Here is a 16,175-nt window from a genome sequence, read left to right as displayed (position 1 = left end):
CCGGAGGATGGTTGCTTGGGTACTATGTTCTTGGCACAGGACGGACAAGAAGCCACAAAGTCTTTGACATCCTGAGAGATAGACAGCCACCAATAGTAATGGGATAAGCGGGAGAGAGTCTTCTTGACACCAAGATGGCCGGCAACCTGAGATGAATGTCCCCAGCATAACACTCGTTTTCGGTTATTCTCAGCCACAAAGGTCTCTCCCGGAAGATGGGACATCAAGTTGATGGAAGCCGCAGTACCAGCGGGGTCCATGGCCTGATTATACTGTGACGACTGCTGGAGTGGACCCTCTGGGTCGTGGCACCAACCCTCCCAGGGCGAGCTGGCCTAGTGAGGACCACCCCCTATACAGGGAGTGTCAGGAGCAAGCCCCAGGGGATGAGGTACCACGACTGCTGGCACCAGGCGGCCGGCTCACAGGAGACACGGGTGAGTGTGTCTGGAGGAATGTACAGGATACTAGGGAACACCAGGTGTGTACACGGAAGTGTGCTAACTACAGGATAGTGCAAGACGGGTACATGTGAGCACGTATGGCGTGTAGCAAGTAGTACATCCGGAGGTGAGCAAAGCAGGACGCGTGTAAGGAGCACGACAGAGTACTGAATTGAGCAGCAGTCGTGCCAGGAGGTGTAACAGAGCACAGGGACAGAGTGAGTGCCAGGAGGCACGACTGAGCAAGAGACAGACAGGATCGGAGAGTGTGCCAGGAGGCACAACTGAGCATGAAGCAAAGTGAAGATTCAGAACGTGTGCCAGGAGGCACAATAGAGTAGAAGGCAGAGTACAGGACTTGAATATAGCGCACAGCCAGGCAGGGACACAGCAGTCCAAGCCAGGAAGCACAACAATAATCAGGCACCTCCCATAGGGGGAGGTAGCCTGATATACAGTCATATGTTAAAGTTTGGGCACCCCTATTAATGTTAACCTTTTTTCTTTATAGCAATTTTGGTTTTTGCAACAGCTATTTCAGTTTCATATATCTAATAACTGATGGACTCAGTTATATTTCTGGATTCAAATGAGGTTTATTGTACTAACAGAAAATGTGCAATCTGCATTTAAACAAAATTTGACCGGTGCAAAAGTATGGGCACCCTTATCATTTTCTTGATTTGAACACTCCTAACTACTTTTTACTGACTTCCTGAAGCACTGAATTGGTTTTGTAACCTCATTGAGCTTTGAACTTCATAGCCAGGTGTATCAAATCATGAGAAAAGGTATTTAAGGTCGCCACTTGCAAGTAGTTCTCCTATTTGATTCTCCTATGAAGAGTGGCATCATGGGCTCCTCAAAACAACTCTCAAATGATCTGAAAACAAAGATTATTCAACATAGCTTTTCAGGGGAAGGATACAAAAAGTTGTCTCAGAGATTTAACCTCTCAGTTTCCACTGTGAGGAGCATAGTAAGGAAATGGAAGAACACAGGTACAGTTCTTGTTAAGCCCAGAATTGGCAAGCCAAGAAAAATATCAGAAAGGCAGAGAAGAAAAATGGTGAGAACAGTCAAGGACAATCCACAGACCACCTCCAAAGACCTGCAGCATCATCTTGCTGCAGATGGTGTCACTGTGCATCGGTCAACAATACAGCGCACTTTGCACAAGGAGAAGCAGTATGGGAGAGTGATGCGAAAGAAGCCGTTTCTGCAAGCACGCCACAAACAGAGTCGCCTGAGGTATGCAAAAGCACATTTGGACAAGCCAGTTACATTTGGAAGAAGGTCCTGTGGACTGATGAAACAAAGATTGAGTTGTTTGGTCATACAAAAAGGCGTTATGCATGGAGGCTAAAAACCACAGCATTCCAAGAAAAACACTTGCTACCCACAGTAAAATTTGGTGGAGGTTCAATCATGCTTTGGGGCTGTGTGGCCAATGCCGGCATCGGGAATCTTGTTAAAGTTGAGGGTCGCATGGATTCAACTCAGTATCAGCAGATTCTTGACAATAATGTGCAAGAATCAGTGATGAAGTTGAAGTTACGCAGGGGATGGATATTTCAGCAAGACAATGATCCAAAACACCGCTCCAAAACTACTCAGGCATTCATGCAGAGGAACAATTACAATGTCCTGGAATGGCCATCCCAGTCCCCAGACCTGAATATCATTGAACATCTGTGGGATGATTTGAAGCGGGCTGTCCATGCTCGGCGACCATCAAACTTAACTGAACTGGAATTGTTTTGTAAACAGGAATGGTCACAAATACCTTCATCCAGGATCCAGGAACTCATTAATAGCTACAGGAAGCGACTAGAGGCTGTTATTTTTGCAAAAGGAGGATCTACGAAATATTAATGTCACTTTTATGTTGAGGTGCCCATACTTTAGCACCGGTCAAATTTTGTTTAAATGCAGATTGCACATTTTCTGTTAGTACAATAGACCTCATTTGTATCCAGAAATATAACTGAGTCCATCAGTTATTAGATATATGAAACTGAAATAGCTGTTGCAAAAACCAAAATTGTTATAAAGAAAAAAGGTTAACATTAATAGGGGTGCCCAAACTTTAACATATGACTGTAGCACATGACCACTACAGCTTCCGGGTCAGGTCCTCTAGCCTGATAGCACATGACCACTACAGCTTCCGGGTCAGGTCCTCCTTTACCATAGAGAGGACCGACCTGGAGACTGAACTGACAGGAGCGCGCAAGCGCAAACAAGACATGGAGGAGGTGGAAACCTGGGTACGAGAAGTGCGCGTGCACACCCGACGGGACCCCTGGAGCAGCCACGGCTCCGGAAGAAATGACATCGGGACCAAAGTCCCACCTCCTGGTGAGCGCGGCGTGACACACAGCATGTAGATAGATACATTTCTGTTCAAGGTAGTGCAATGCTGCAGCCTAAGTTTGCTTAGATAGCTCTCTTAACTGCATTATGTGTTGTATTGCGCAACCTCTGCATTATTTCCTGTTACTGCTGTAATAGCACTCTGCATTACTGCTGTTGTTATCTGCCAGTACTGATATACTGTACTGTCTATTTCTCTGTAGTTTTTACCTGTAATCATCCACTACTATATCATCCGATCTCATCCACTATATCATCCGTTATCATCTACCATTGTTGTTCTCCGTTACTAAGTTCATCATCATCTCAATAAACACAGACTTAAGCACCCATACAGTCTTTTTACTGGGAGTGGTTGAAGGCTTTAGCCGTATGCTGGAATCCACACAGCGTCATACGTGGAAGAAGGCAGAACAACTATCTTGCTGAAAATGGTTGTCCTTTCATAAACTACAGGTCTGAAGTCACTCTATGTGACTGCAGATTTATGAATCCTCACATCGCATGCACTGGGCGTTGTGAAGATTTTCCGATGCTGGCGGACATGTGACTGCAAGTATGTGATATGCATATGCAACGGCCCTGGTACGGGGCCATTCCGTTCACTGTTATCCACCCCAACGGAGTGTCCATAGCCAATTGAATAACCACAGACAACAGGTCTCGGGGATAACAGCTGCTTTACTTCAGCAGAACAGGGAGATATAACATGGAGTAATGGTAACAGTTCACATGGGAAATCCACGGCCAATACAGTTCAGGATTGGATTCTGACACAGAATTAAGGTTCTGGAGCTTTAAGAACCTGTATTAGTTAGGAGCAGTACTTACAGGTAATTATAAGAGTGTTCAAAATCTCATGGTGGCATAAAGGCAGAAGAGGGAATATATGGCAATATGTACAGACCTGAAATCGTGTTTTCATTTTCTCAGCTGATCACGGTACGTGCAGAATTATACTTGAAGTAAATAACGGATAATTTTCGGTGCGGCGGGGGCGATTTCCTCAACACGTGGAGCAATAGGTTTTTCTTTAGACATTTAGTGCGACCTAATGCTGGAGAAACACGCCTTAAACCGGACAGCGGGGATCCAGGGTAAAAAGGTGTAAAAGTCTTTAGCCATCTTGGCTTTAGAAGTCAGGGAAGATCCAGGGAATTAGGCCTGGCTGTAAGTCTTGAGATGAAGAGAAGGATGAACCTCCAGGCTTGGAGCCTGGAGGGGGTCAGGAGACCTCTCACATGAGGTCTGCTCTGGGTCACATCTTGAACTCGACTCCCTAGGGAACTTTCCAGAACCCTGTCTTGTCTAGACAGACACTGGAGATAGCTCCTCCCATTGAACCTTGGTGACAGGGTCACCGACTAATAGGATAACTTTCAATTCTTGTGTCAGACTTCACATTGTGAGATTAATATATAAATCATGAATATATGAGCTTAGTGAGTAATGGATTCATTTAAACCATATAACAGTAAAAGGATAACTTAGGGGTGAGTTGCAGTGTACAGAAGCTACTCACGGTCCAGGGTTACCTAAAGTTTCATACACAGTCTGAACCGGGTCACTACACATACTCCAGGCCACTTTCCCACTAGACTGATTCTGGCCTTTCTCAATACATGTGCACTGGCAATGCAAGGTCGTGCACGTCTAATCAGAATGTGGCCACGAGTATGCATATCGTATACTTGCGATCACATGACCGCCATTCCCAGCGCCTACAGCAGAGATTCCCCACAGCGCTCAGTGCGCACAATATGAGGATTCACAAGTCTGCAGTCACATAGAGTGACTGCAGACTTGTAGTTTAAGACTGAACAGCCCCTTTAAGCAAGCCAAACACATTGGATATGAAAGATAGCTGTACCTTGTAAGCTACAGCTCCTGATTCCCTAATACACAGGACCACCAAGCTTTGCTGAACATTCCTGTGCTCTCTATGAGATAGCCGCTGTCCAACTTATTTGGTACCTGATTGTCTCCCTGATGAATAAAAGCATCAGGCAATTGATTTTGAGCCGCCTGATGCTTAAGTCGCCTAACATAATCTATCGGGGAACACTTGGGAGGCCCCCATGCACATTAGATGGCCTGGTGACCCTGTCAATACTGGTGGCTTAAGCCAACTTTTCTCTACAGAGACTGACGTCCTTTAGGCTGTTATATTGCATTGTAACACTACTCTCTGCATTTGCACCAGGAAAGCTCTCGGCTCATACATCAAACATATACATAGGACCAATACATAGGACCAAAATAGAGTATTGTTATAATACTGGGAAAGCATGCATTGGCATATCTATTTCTAATAGATCTGTAATGCTCAAGGGCAAGAAGACTTAAAGGGAATCTGTCACCCCTTTTTTGAGATATCATATAATGATATCATTCAATTGTGTGTCACATAAGGATTCTCTTAGTACTTTTGCTTCCCCCTGACCCCGCACCTTTCATGCATAAATACCTTTTTATATCGGTTCAGATGTATGTAAACTGCCGCTGTCCGATCCAATGGGCGGGGCTTATTCAACTGCTCCCCCGCTCCCTGTCTTGCTCTACACAAAAAAGGCGTAGAGCAAGACAGGAAGGGGGGGGCAGTTGAATGAGCCCCGCCCAGTGGACCGGACAGTGGCAGTTTACATACATCTGATCCGATATAAGAAAAGGTATTTATGCATGAAAGGTGCGGGGTCAGGGGGAAACAAAAGTACTAAGGGAATCCTTATGTGACACACAATTGAACAATATTATTATATGATATCTCAAAAAAGGGGTGACAGATTCCCTTTAAATGTGTTGTTGGCTGACTCCAAGTAGTATGTGTCTCCTACCAAACTTCTAACTGTCGATAAAAGATATCCATATTTACCCCTGAAAAGCATAGCTGTACGGCAGTATGGCTTGTTTAATATTGTAGAGACACAAGGTATAGAATGGCCCATAGAATTCTGTAACTGCCTCAGTATCGATCAGTACTACAAAGAAGGATATAATGCCAAGTACATGATTCTTGCAGCTGGCAATACTCAATACATTTTTCCACACAGATGCCAATATTTGTTGACTCCCAGAAACTGCCAAAAAGTCTCTTAAACTTGCAGATTGTGAAGAAAAAAAGTAATGAGCTTGGCTGTAGATTGGGCTGTGAACACTCAACGTACTGTGTGTATGAAAAATTATTTTTTCGGGTCACATTGGAGCCAAATAGTGAAATATGAATGAAGCTACATCCTTGATATTAAAAGAATAAAAGTCAGCTGTATTTCATATTTAATAAAATATATTTAGTTATGTATTTGTATCACCTATCCCTATAAATTGTATTAAAAAAGGACATGTCACCTGTCATAGATATATAATTTCTAATTTACCTTATATAATTGCATTGCTCTCCTGAAAAAGGTTTCTTTTGTCCCTGAGCCTCTCTTTTCCTGACATATGACCCGCTCTTCTCAGCTTCTAAATTAAGTCTTGTTAGTCAAGCAGGGGGTTGGACACGATGACCCTGGAGGTCCCATCTAAAGGTACTGTCACACTAAGCGATATCGCTAGCAATATCGCTATAACTTGTGACGTTATAGCGATATTGCTAGCGATATCGCTGTGTCTGATACTTACCTACGACCCGCTCCCCCGCCGGTTATCGCTGATCGCGCATGAACGTCCTGGACCGTTTCTCGTCGTCTGCTTCCTGCGGCGCTTCCTGCTGTGACGACGAGCGACGCATGGAGCAGGGTGGGAGGACGCAGGATCGCCTTGTCTGACAGGTAAGTAGCGACCCCCGTCCCCAGCGATGTCGCTGGTGAGATCTGCCTGTGTGGCAGCTCACTAGCGACCACTTAGCGATGTACCAGCGATCCTGACCGCGTCATATCGCTGGTCGGGATCGCTGGTACATCGCTAAGTGTGACAGTACCTTAACTCTAACATTCTATGATTCTAAATGGTCATCAAGGAAAGCTAACAAGTAGCTTTACATACAGAGAAGTGCAGGTCCTATCTCAGGAACAGAGAGGGGCGGGAACAAAAAGAAAATAAAGCCAAATTCAGGAGAACTGTTGTATTTACACCAGGTAAAACGATTACAACTCTATAGTAAATAATAAGGTCGTCTTTGAGGCCTATTTTGGCCTTTGGGATGGCAAAACAGTTTCATTTTATTCTACAAAGTGTAACAGTTTCATTAGTGCTAGATATACAGTATAGCTTTAAATTATAATGCCTTCCTTCTAAAAAAAAAAGTTGTAGGATATATGTATATTTACTACTTTTGCAAAAAAAGCATTTTTCATGGAAACTTTTTGCTTCACCACATTCTGTGAGCCATGATGTTTTAATTTTTTAATTAACATTGCTTGTGTAGTATTTGTTTTTGCAAATTAAAGTTATATTTTCACTAGTTTTCACTTAGGGTAAACATAAAACATTGATCATTTTTTAAGGGGAGTTAAAGGGAACAGGTCATCACCAGAAAAAAACACTATTAATCTGCATATATGGGGTTAATCTGCAGATGCTTGCTGCTTCCTGAACGTAGCTGCTCACTCCGGGGAGAGAATGAACTTTATTCTCCCAGCAGAGCTTGGGTTTCAGTCACAGGAGTGACGTCGGGTCACTCACAGGGGCATGGCGGCTATAACCGCACCCCGGCACCAAACTGACAGCAGGGCCCAATGTAGAGCCAGTATCAGTCAGGGCCGGGGCCTGGTTTCAGTCACTGTGTGGAGGAGCTGGTTCACTCACTGTTCAGAGTATACAGAGTGGCGGCTGTAACTGCGTACCCAGCATTAGTTCTGGCTGGCAGTCAGGGCCGGGGAGCAGTTACAGCCACCGTTCTATATACTCAGAGTGGTGACTGAACCAGCGCAGGTGCTGCCCCTATGACTGAAATGGGAATGCTGCTGGGTGGAATAAAGTTAATTTTCTAAGTGCAGGCACCGGCCAGAATAATAATGCTATTAACCTGTAGATTAAGCCCATATCTGCAGCACGTTAATAGCATTTTTTCTGGTGACAGGTTCCCTTTAAGAGGAAAAAAACAGCAATTTAGAAATTGTATCCCTTTTTTTTAAATGACTATTACCATCTATATATATAAAAATGAATGTATGTATATGTGTATCACCAATCAATCACAAAGCAGCAGAGTGGGACACCAACCAATCATGAAGCATCAGAGTGGGACGTGGATGGAAAGCGGGGCTGAGGACGGATACAGCTACAGCAGGACTGTGCATGGAGTGCGGGGCTGTGGAGGAAGACAGTTTGCAGGACAGGGGCCTCCCAGCGCTGTCCCGGCTCAGTCGGCGCTCCCCGTCACAAACCACGCTATCCCCTCTCCCCTGCAGCTTCCCAGCCTAAATTTAGTTCCCGGCTTCTACTGCGGCCTACTACAGCGCTAGGCCACGCCCCCCACAGGCCGCCCAATCACACGCGCGGCAGCTCCGCCAATTCCGGCCGAGCAATCTGCGCAGCTCTCTCTACTGGTCCCAGCGTCACCGCGCGTGGTGCATAGACAGTGGGGCTGATGCTGTGGAGGAAGACAGTGGGGCTGTGGAGGGAGAGAGCAGGAGAGCAGGGCTGTGGATGGAAAGAGCGGGAGAGCAGGGCTGTGGAGGGAGAGAGCGGGAGAGCAGGGCTGTGGAGGAAGACAGCAGGGCTGTGGATGGGGAGAGCGGGGCTGTGGAGGGAGAGAGTGGGGCCGTGAAGGAAGAGAGTGGGGCTGTGGAGGGAGAGAGCGGGAGAGCAGGGCTGTGGAGGAAGACAGCAGGACTGTGGATGGGGAGAGCGGGGCTGTGGAGGGAGAGAGCGGGAGAGCAGGGCTGTGGAGGAAGACAGCAGGGCTGTGGATGGGGAGAGCGGGGCTGTGGAGGGAGAGAGTGGGGCCGTGAAGGAAGAGAGTGGGGCTGTGGAGGGAGAGAGCGGGAGAGCAGGGCTGTGGAGGAAGACAGCAGGACTGTGGATGGGAAGAGCGGGGCTGTGGAGGAAGACAGCAGGGCTGTGGAGGGAGAGAGCGGGGCTGTGGAGGGAGAGTGCGGGGCTGTGGTGGGAGAGAGTGGGGCTGTGGAGGGAGGGAGCGGGGCTGTGGAGGGAGAGTGCGGGGCTGTGGTGGGAGAGAGAGGGGCTGTGAAGGAAGAGAGCAGGGCTGTGGAGGAAGAGAGCAGGGCTGTGGAGGAAGAGAGTAGGGCTGTGGAGGAAGAGAGCGGGGCTGTGGAGGGCTGCGGAGGGATAGAACGGGATGGCGGTTGGAGAGCGGGGCTGTGGAAGGAGAGAGCATGATGGCGGGTGGAGAGCGGGGCTGTGGAAGGAGAGAGCATGATGGCGGGTGGAGAGCGGGGGTGCGGAAGGACAGAGCGTGATGGCAGGTGGAGAGCCAGGCTGTTAAGAAAGAGAGCGGGACCCACAATTAGGTACTATGCTCGGGCATCGCTGGGGCTCTTCAGCTAGTGCAGTATAAATTTTAACTTTTATATATGGTCATTCTAGTTGCAACAATCAAATGTGCACTTTTAAAAAATATTTTTGCAGTGAAATTTTGATTAGTAAAAACAGAATGTAGAAGTTTTTGAATATGTAAATATTCATCAAGCTATTTAAACAATGAATTTTTGCTAATTATCAGCATCACATCTAGTAACTCACCTGATTCACTTTCTGCCCAAAGAGCAGCTGATCCAGACAATGTCCTAGGAATCGGGCCAACATTTCCCAGTTTTGATTGGAGATGGTTAATTAAAAATGGAATTGGCTGGTCGGGTGTCTCTGTAATCAGCTTAGTCATTAATTCCTAGGGGCAAAAAAAAAAAAAAATTAGACTGCGGTAGAAAAATCATAATTAGGCTTCAATTTCAATGGACTGCAAAAAAGGACTGTGTTTAAAATCAATTAAAAGCAGTAATGGTTTAATTCGACCTTGTGTAATTTTAATAATATTATTGTATTACAAAAAGATACAGAGTCCAAGATCAATATTCTATATCACTACACATCAAAATTTTTATGGACTGCTTTAATTGGATTTTGGAAGCCATAACAAGACCTAGAGCGCCAGAAACACCGCATGCCAGCTGATTCAGCTGCACAAGGGCATATAAAATGTGGTCTGTCTCTGGATTCAAACACATAACCAGCAGCATGGCAGGCGGCAGCTTTAGCAATGAGCCACAGACAGCGATGCTGAGTAAAACAGGATTATAGCTGTCTAAAGAGATATAACGGATTCTTCTGTTCAGGTACAACATGTACACACACACATATATATATATATACAGTTGAAACTAGAAGTTTACATACATTATATAAAAAGACACATATGCATGTTTTTCTCAATATCTGACATGAAATCAGAATAAACCTTTCCCGTTTTAGATCAATTAGGATTAAAGCCATTGCCTTACCCCCGATGACGCTGCTGGCGCGGTGAAACATGTTGGGGGGGCCTTTGTGCTAAAACCTACCGTCCTATTCTGTCAGATATGTGTTAGCATGCTGGGTGCCATACACTATACTAATACAGGGAAGCAAGCACTCTGTTAATTTAATAATCAAGTAATTTAGGCAGATTAGGGACTGAATTTTATACCCTTATTGTTCACATTTAAGATTCAAAATTAAAAGTTAAATTTTAAAGCCTTCGAGTAAGGGTCTAATTGGAGTTCTTCCCAATTTGTTGAATGTAAGTCCACAAGGACAGGGTCCTCTCCCCTCTGGCACCAGTCAGTCATTGTAAATTTGTTTACTGTTAACGATATCTATAACTTTGCATGTAAGCCCCTTCTCATGTACAGCACAAATGGAATTAATGGTGCTATATAAATAAATAATAATAATAAATAATAATAATTTGTTAATTGAGATATATGTATTGTGACAGGGTCACTGGCACAGTATATGAGGGGAGATATGTGTCACTGCGCATAATGGCGTCAGTGATATGAAACCAGGATATTTTCCTCCAGCACCCTATGTGTTGAGAGGGTTAAATTAAAGTTGCATACATGGGCTGGTTTTATGTGGGCACCCATAAAACGGGTGGGAGGGTGCTCACCATATCTCCACTTACAGAGCCTACACCAGCAGGTGTACTGACAGGACCTGGGGTGATGTCACAGTCAGGTGATCATCACATGGCCTAACTTAAATAGCTTGTCTACAGAGTCAGAGTGGGTTGTGTCTTGGGAGGGGAGGAACTCCCACATGGCTCCATGAGGAGCTGAAGTCGATGTATGCTACCTGAAGGTGAATCCTGCAGGGTAAAGACTCTTTTGGACTGTATCTTTGTTTTGTTTTACAGATACCCCAGAAAGGCTCTGTTTATTTTGCTGAAATCTGCTAAGGTTTTATGCTGTCCATAATAAAACTAGCCGGTGATCTACCACCAAAATCGTTCCTGCATCTACCTTGTGAAGCAGCTGAGTGTATCAACCCCTCACAGCATGCATGGCCTAATAGAAGAAAGTAAATAAAGGTAATTTGTCTGTCAGTCTCAGGCAGCATAAATCAAAGCCTTACTGCATAATTGTGAAGGAAAGTTTCAGAGAAAACATAATTTATAGATTCAGCCAGGACCACAGGGAGAGATGCGACTAGTCCAGCGCCGTTCCTGACTTGTTTATCCCCACTTCATTCTCATTGATTCATAGATCTCTCCTGTGTCTATACAGTTAGGGCCCCGTCACACATAGCGATCTCGCTAGCGAGATCGCTGCTGAGTCACAAGTTTTGTGACACAACAGCGATCTCAACAGCGAGATCGCTGTGTGTGACAGCGATCAGCGACCATCCCCCCTGCCGGTATCGTTGATCGCTGTAGGAAATCGCTGGTCATTTCTTTTGTCACTGGTCTCCCGCTGGCCAGCACGCATCGCTGGTGTGACAGGCGTGAGAACAGCGATCTGCTGGTAACTAACGTACACATCGGATATCTAAGGGACGCACGTCCCTTGGATACCCGATGTGTACGTTAGTTAGCAGCTCCCTGCATCAGCGCGCTGGTAACTAACGAACACAGCGACGCCGCGCGCTCGGCGTCTCTGTGCTGATCACTGGTGAAGCTGTCTGTGTGGCAGCTCACCAGTGATCATGTAGCAACTCACCAGCGATCCTGACACGTTGATATGGTTGTCGGGATCGCTGGTGAGTCGCTATGTGTGACTCCAGCTTTAGAGATCTGTCAATTAACTTCAGTGCTACAATTGGGGACGGTGCTGAACTAGTTAGGTCTATTCCAATAGCCCACGGTTGGATCTTTAAATTATGTTTTTTCTCAGTGAAAATCATATCTGGCTTCAATCTTGCAGCCAGGTGCTGATTCATGCTGCCCGTGGCTTGGAAAGTATGAATCGACAGACAGGTTCCCTTTAAGACCATTATTTGATCATAACATATTTTCAACATAACCCATCGGCAATTTACAAAATTGCCTCTAAATGAATGTGTATTAAAATAATAATCCTCATGCAAATCTGTAGACTAAATACTCTCATTAGGGACTCTTACATAACAATAGACCATTAGACGGCTTTTTAAAGTGCAGCTTGGATCCAAGACTGTGGCTGTGTACAGATTTGCATACACATTCAATTAATCATGAATGTCAAGGCTGAAGGTACAATTTCTTATAGTGAACTTCTGTAATCCACCTTCATTATAGGCTGAAATTATACATCACCACAATTGAGCGGTCATGGAGAGACAAGTAATTGTGTTTTGAAGGCTGCATATTTAGCAGCTTAAAAGCAGCTCATTTTTTAAGTCTAAAAGTAACATTAATTAATTCATCTCTTTGTTATACGTTGAATATCAATATCACAGTTTAGAGATTAATGCTTATTACATACAATGAATCAGATTCCCATCAGATCATTCGATGTTTGAGGTCATATGCAGACAAGGAAGAGAGAAAAATGGAGAGAGACAGTGTGGATATATTCACCACCCTGTCTGGTAATCCAGGACTGAATTTCTACTGAGTTCTAGAGGCCCTGCGGGAAAAGCCACCCTATTCTCAGGGTCAGAGCTGGACCAGCAGATGGAGTTAATTCATTAGTTGCTGTTCTATAATATCCTTATAATAAAAATAATAAGCTCCGAGATAAGGATTTCTTTTGCACCCTATAGAGAACTGATTGAGTTTTTACATTCAAAACTGATCGAAATCTCAGCGCTGGGCATCGTTGTCTAGAGCGATGGTCTCCACAGTGGCTCAGGAGCCCCTTCTATAGGGTTTGTCTTTGGATTCCAGAGTTGACCATAAGGGGTAGTCTGGTCCAATTCGATAAGTCTGCAGTCAATTTGTGTGACTGCAGACATGAATTTGGACTGGACAATCCCTTTAAATGGACACTTGTAAAAAAAAAAAAATGGAAAGTTTTGTGGTCTATATCTGCGCTGCCAGGTGATGAAGACACATAAAATGCTGGAAATAATTTAAATAATTTTTTTTTTTTCTGTGTTTCGAAACGTAGTACACTTCTTAAGGAAAACAAATAATCCACTTGTCCAGCTCTGCTACATCTACATGGCAGGCTTCTTGGTTGCATGATGTTACTACACAGCCGGCCATCCAGCAGAGACACTGAGCAGCGTGTACTAGCTGTGCTCAGTGTCTTGCGGCGAAGTCCTACGACCTGACTGACATCACCATGAGAATACGTTTTTCCACAGTGCTCAAACTGACTTCAGCTAGTTGAACTGAGTTAATTGGCTGTGAACTGCAAGGACCTTTCTGACAGCACCGCGAGCTTGAGAACTCTCTCACGCTTGCGGTGACATCGATCAGGTCACAGAAGTTCACCGCAAGACACTGAGCAGCGGTAGCACACACTGCTCAGTGTCTCTGCTGGATGGCAGGCTTAATAGTGGCATCATGCAACAATGCAGCCTGCCATCTAGATGTAGCAGGGCTAGACCCGTTGTGGGACAAATTGATTATTATCTTTTCAGAGGACAAGTAAAGGGCACTTCATACATAGCGAGATCGCTGAAACGTCACAGATTTTGTGATGCAACAGCGACCTCGCCAGTGATCTCGCTACGTGTGACACATAGCAGTGACTGGGCCCCCGCTGTGATCTCGTTGATCGTGCTCGAATGTCCTGGGCCATTTTTTGATCGTTGGTGTCCCGCTGGCCAGCATGCAATGCTGTGCTTGACGCCAACGAGCGACCTCGTTGGCGACTCAGAACTCATGGACACAGGCGTAAATCGTCAGAATAGCCACTGTGTGACAAGGTCCCAACGACCGCTGAGGTTGTTATATGGATCGCCGGATTGCTGCATCATTGAGTAGATCTGTCTGCTTGACATCTTACTAGCAACCATTAAGCGACGTACCAGCGGTCCTTACCAGGTCGTATCGTTGTTGGTATCGCTGGAGCATCGCTATGTGTAACGGGACCCTAAGTAATACTATTGCTTATTATTTTAATTCTGTTACAGGAGACAGTAGCTTCTGTGGACCGGTCAATGACATGAGTATGGTTTAATTTAGATTCACTAAAGGAGTCTGTGTCATTCTTTCAATTAAAGGACTTTATATTTGCTGTGTGTTTACTTACAATATACCTATGAGATGAGTAATCACCTCTCCATTACTAACCCGCTTGATGTCACAAGACAATACAAAGGTGACATCAACCCCACAAATATGAACCCCACTTGCCACCACCACAGGAAAAGTGCAAAGTGCCAGAATTGGTGCATCTAATAGATGTGCCATTTGTGGGTTGCTGCAGGCTGCTATTTTTAGGCTGCGGGACCAATATCCATGGATCCTTACCAGTCATAGAATCATAGAATCATAGAATCGTAGAGTTGGAAGGGACCTCCTGGGCCATCTGGTCCAACCCCCTGCTCAAAGCAGGATTCGCTAAATCATCCCAGTCAGATGTCTGTCCAGCCTCTGTTTGTAGACTTCCATTGAAGGAGAACTCACCACTTCTCGTGGCAGCCTGTTCCATTCATTGATCACTCTAACTGTCAAAAAGTTTTTTCTAATATCTAATCTGTGTCTCCTCCCATTCAGTTTCATCCCATTGCTTCTAGTCTTTCCTTGTGCAAATGAGAATAAAGTTGATCCTTCTACAATGTGACAGCCCTTTAGATATTTGTAGACAGCTATTAAGTCTCCTCTCAGTCTTCTCTTTTGCAAACTAAACATTCCCAAATCCTGCAACCTTTCCTCATAAGACAGGGTTTGCAGACCGGTCACCATTCTGGTCGCTCTTTTCTGAACTTGCTCCAGTTTGTTGATGTCTTTTTTAAAATGTGGTGCCCAAAACTGGACACAATATTCCAGATGAGGTCTGACCAAAGAGGAGTAGAGGGAAATAATGACTTCACATGATCTAGACTGTATGCTTCTGTTAATACATCCTAGAATTGCATTTGCCTTTTTTGCTGCTGCATCACACTGTTGACTCATATTCAGTCTGTGATCTATTAGTATACCCAAGTCTTTTTCACATGTGCTGTCACTTAGCCCTATTCCTCCCATTCTATATATGCTTTTTTCAATTTTATTGCCCAGATGTAGTACTTTGCATTTCTCCCTGTTAAAAACCAGTCTGTTAGTTGCTGCCCACTTCTCCAGTTTATTTAAATCTTTTTGAATCCTCTCTCTCTTCTCTAGTATTAGCTATCCCTCCTAGCTTTGTGTCATCAGCAAATTTAATCAGTTTACCCTCAATTCCTTCATCTAAATCGTTGATAAAGATGTTGAACAATACAGGGCCCAGGACAGAGCCCTGTGGTACCCCACTTGAGACATTCTTCCAACTGGATGTGCAGCCATTTACGACCACTCTTTGGGTCCGATCACTAAGCCAGTTATGAATCCACCTAACAGTTGCCTTGTCCATTCCATACTTAGTCATTTTTTCAATAAGGATTGTATGAGAGACTTTGTCAAATGCTTTGCTGAAGTCAAGATATACTATATCTACAGCATTTCCTTGATCCACCCAATCAGTGATACCGTCATAGAAGGAAATTAAGTTAGTCTGACATGACTTATTAGTTACAAACCCATGCTGACTCTGTTTAATCACTTCATTCTTATCCAGGTATTGACATACATGTTGTTTAATAATTTGTTCAAAGATCTTTCCTGGTATAGAAGTCAGACTCACCGGCCTATAGTTGCCTGGGTCCACCTTCTTCCCCTTTTTGAAGATAGGAACAACATTTGCTCTTCTCCAGTCTTCTGGCACTTCTCCTGTTCTCCAAGAATTTTCAAAGATTATGGAGAGGGGTTCAAAAATTTCTTCTGCTATCTCCTTCAGTACTCTGGGGTGTAATTCATCTGGACCTGGAGACTTGAATTAATTTAGGTTAGCTAAGTGTTTCCTCACT

General features: G+C 44.7%; 1 protein-coding gene across 3 annotated transcripts in view; it reads right to left on the bottom strand.

Annotated features, from left to right (window-relative positions):
- CUNH8orf34 (chromosome unknown C8orf34 homolog) overlaps positions 1–16,175 on the bottom strand; it is a 967,955-nt gene that overhangs the window by 815,296 nt on the left and 136,484 nt on the right. For all 3 annotated transcript variants that reach the window (XM_073583858.1, XM_073583859.1, XM_073583860.1), the window contains exon 2: positions 9,465–9,609. In XM_073583858.1, coding sequence (XP_073439959.1) covers positions 9,465–9,609 — 145 coding nt within the window. The remainder of the gene's footprint in view (positions 1–9,464; positions 9,610–16,175) is intronic.

The sequence above is a fragment of the Dendrobates tinctorius genome, unplaced genomic scaffold (assembly GCF_039654945.1).
Source record: "Dendrobates tinctorius isolate UK_male_01 unplaced genomic scaffold, ASM3965494v1 ptg000082l, whole genome shotgun sequence".
Taxonomy (NCBI): domain Eukaryota; kingdom Metazoa; phylum Chordata; class Amphibia; order Anura; family Dendrobatidae; genus Dendrobates; species Dendrobates tinctorius.
The sequence above is the reverse complement of the archived record's forward strand: the minus strand, read 5'-3'. Positions and strand labels throughout refer to the sequence as shown.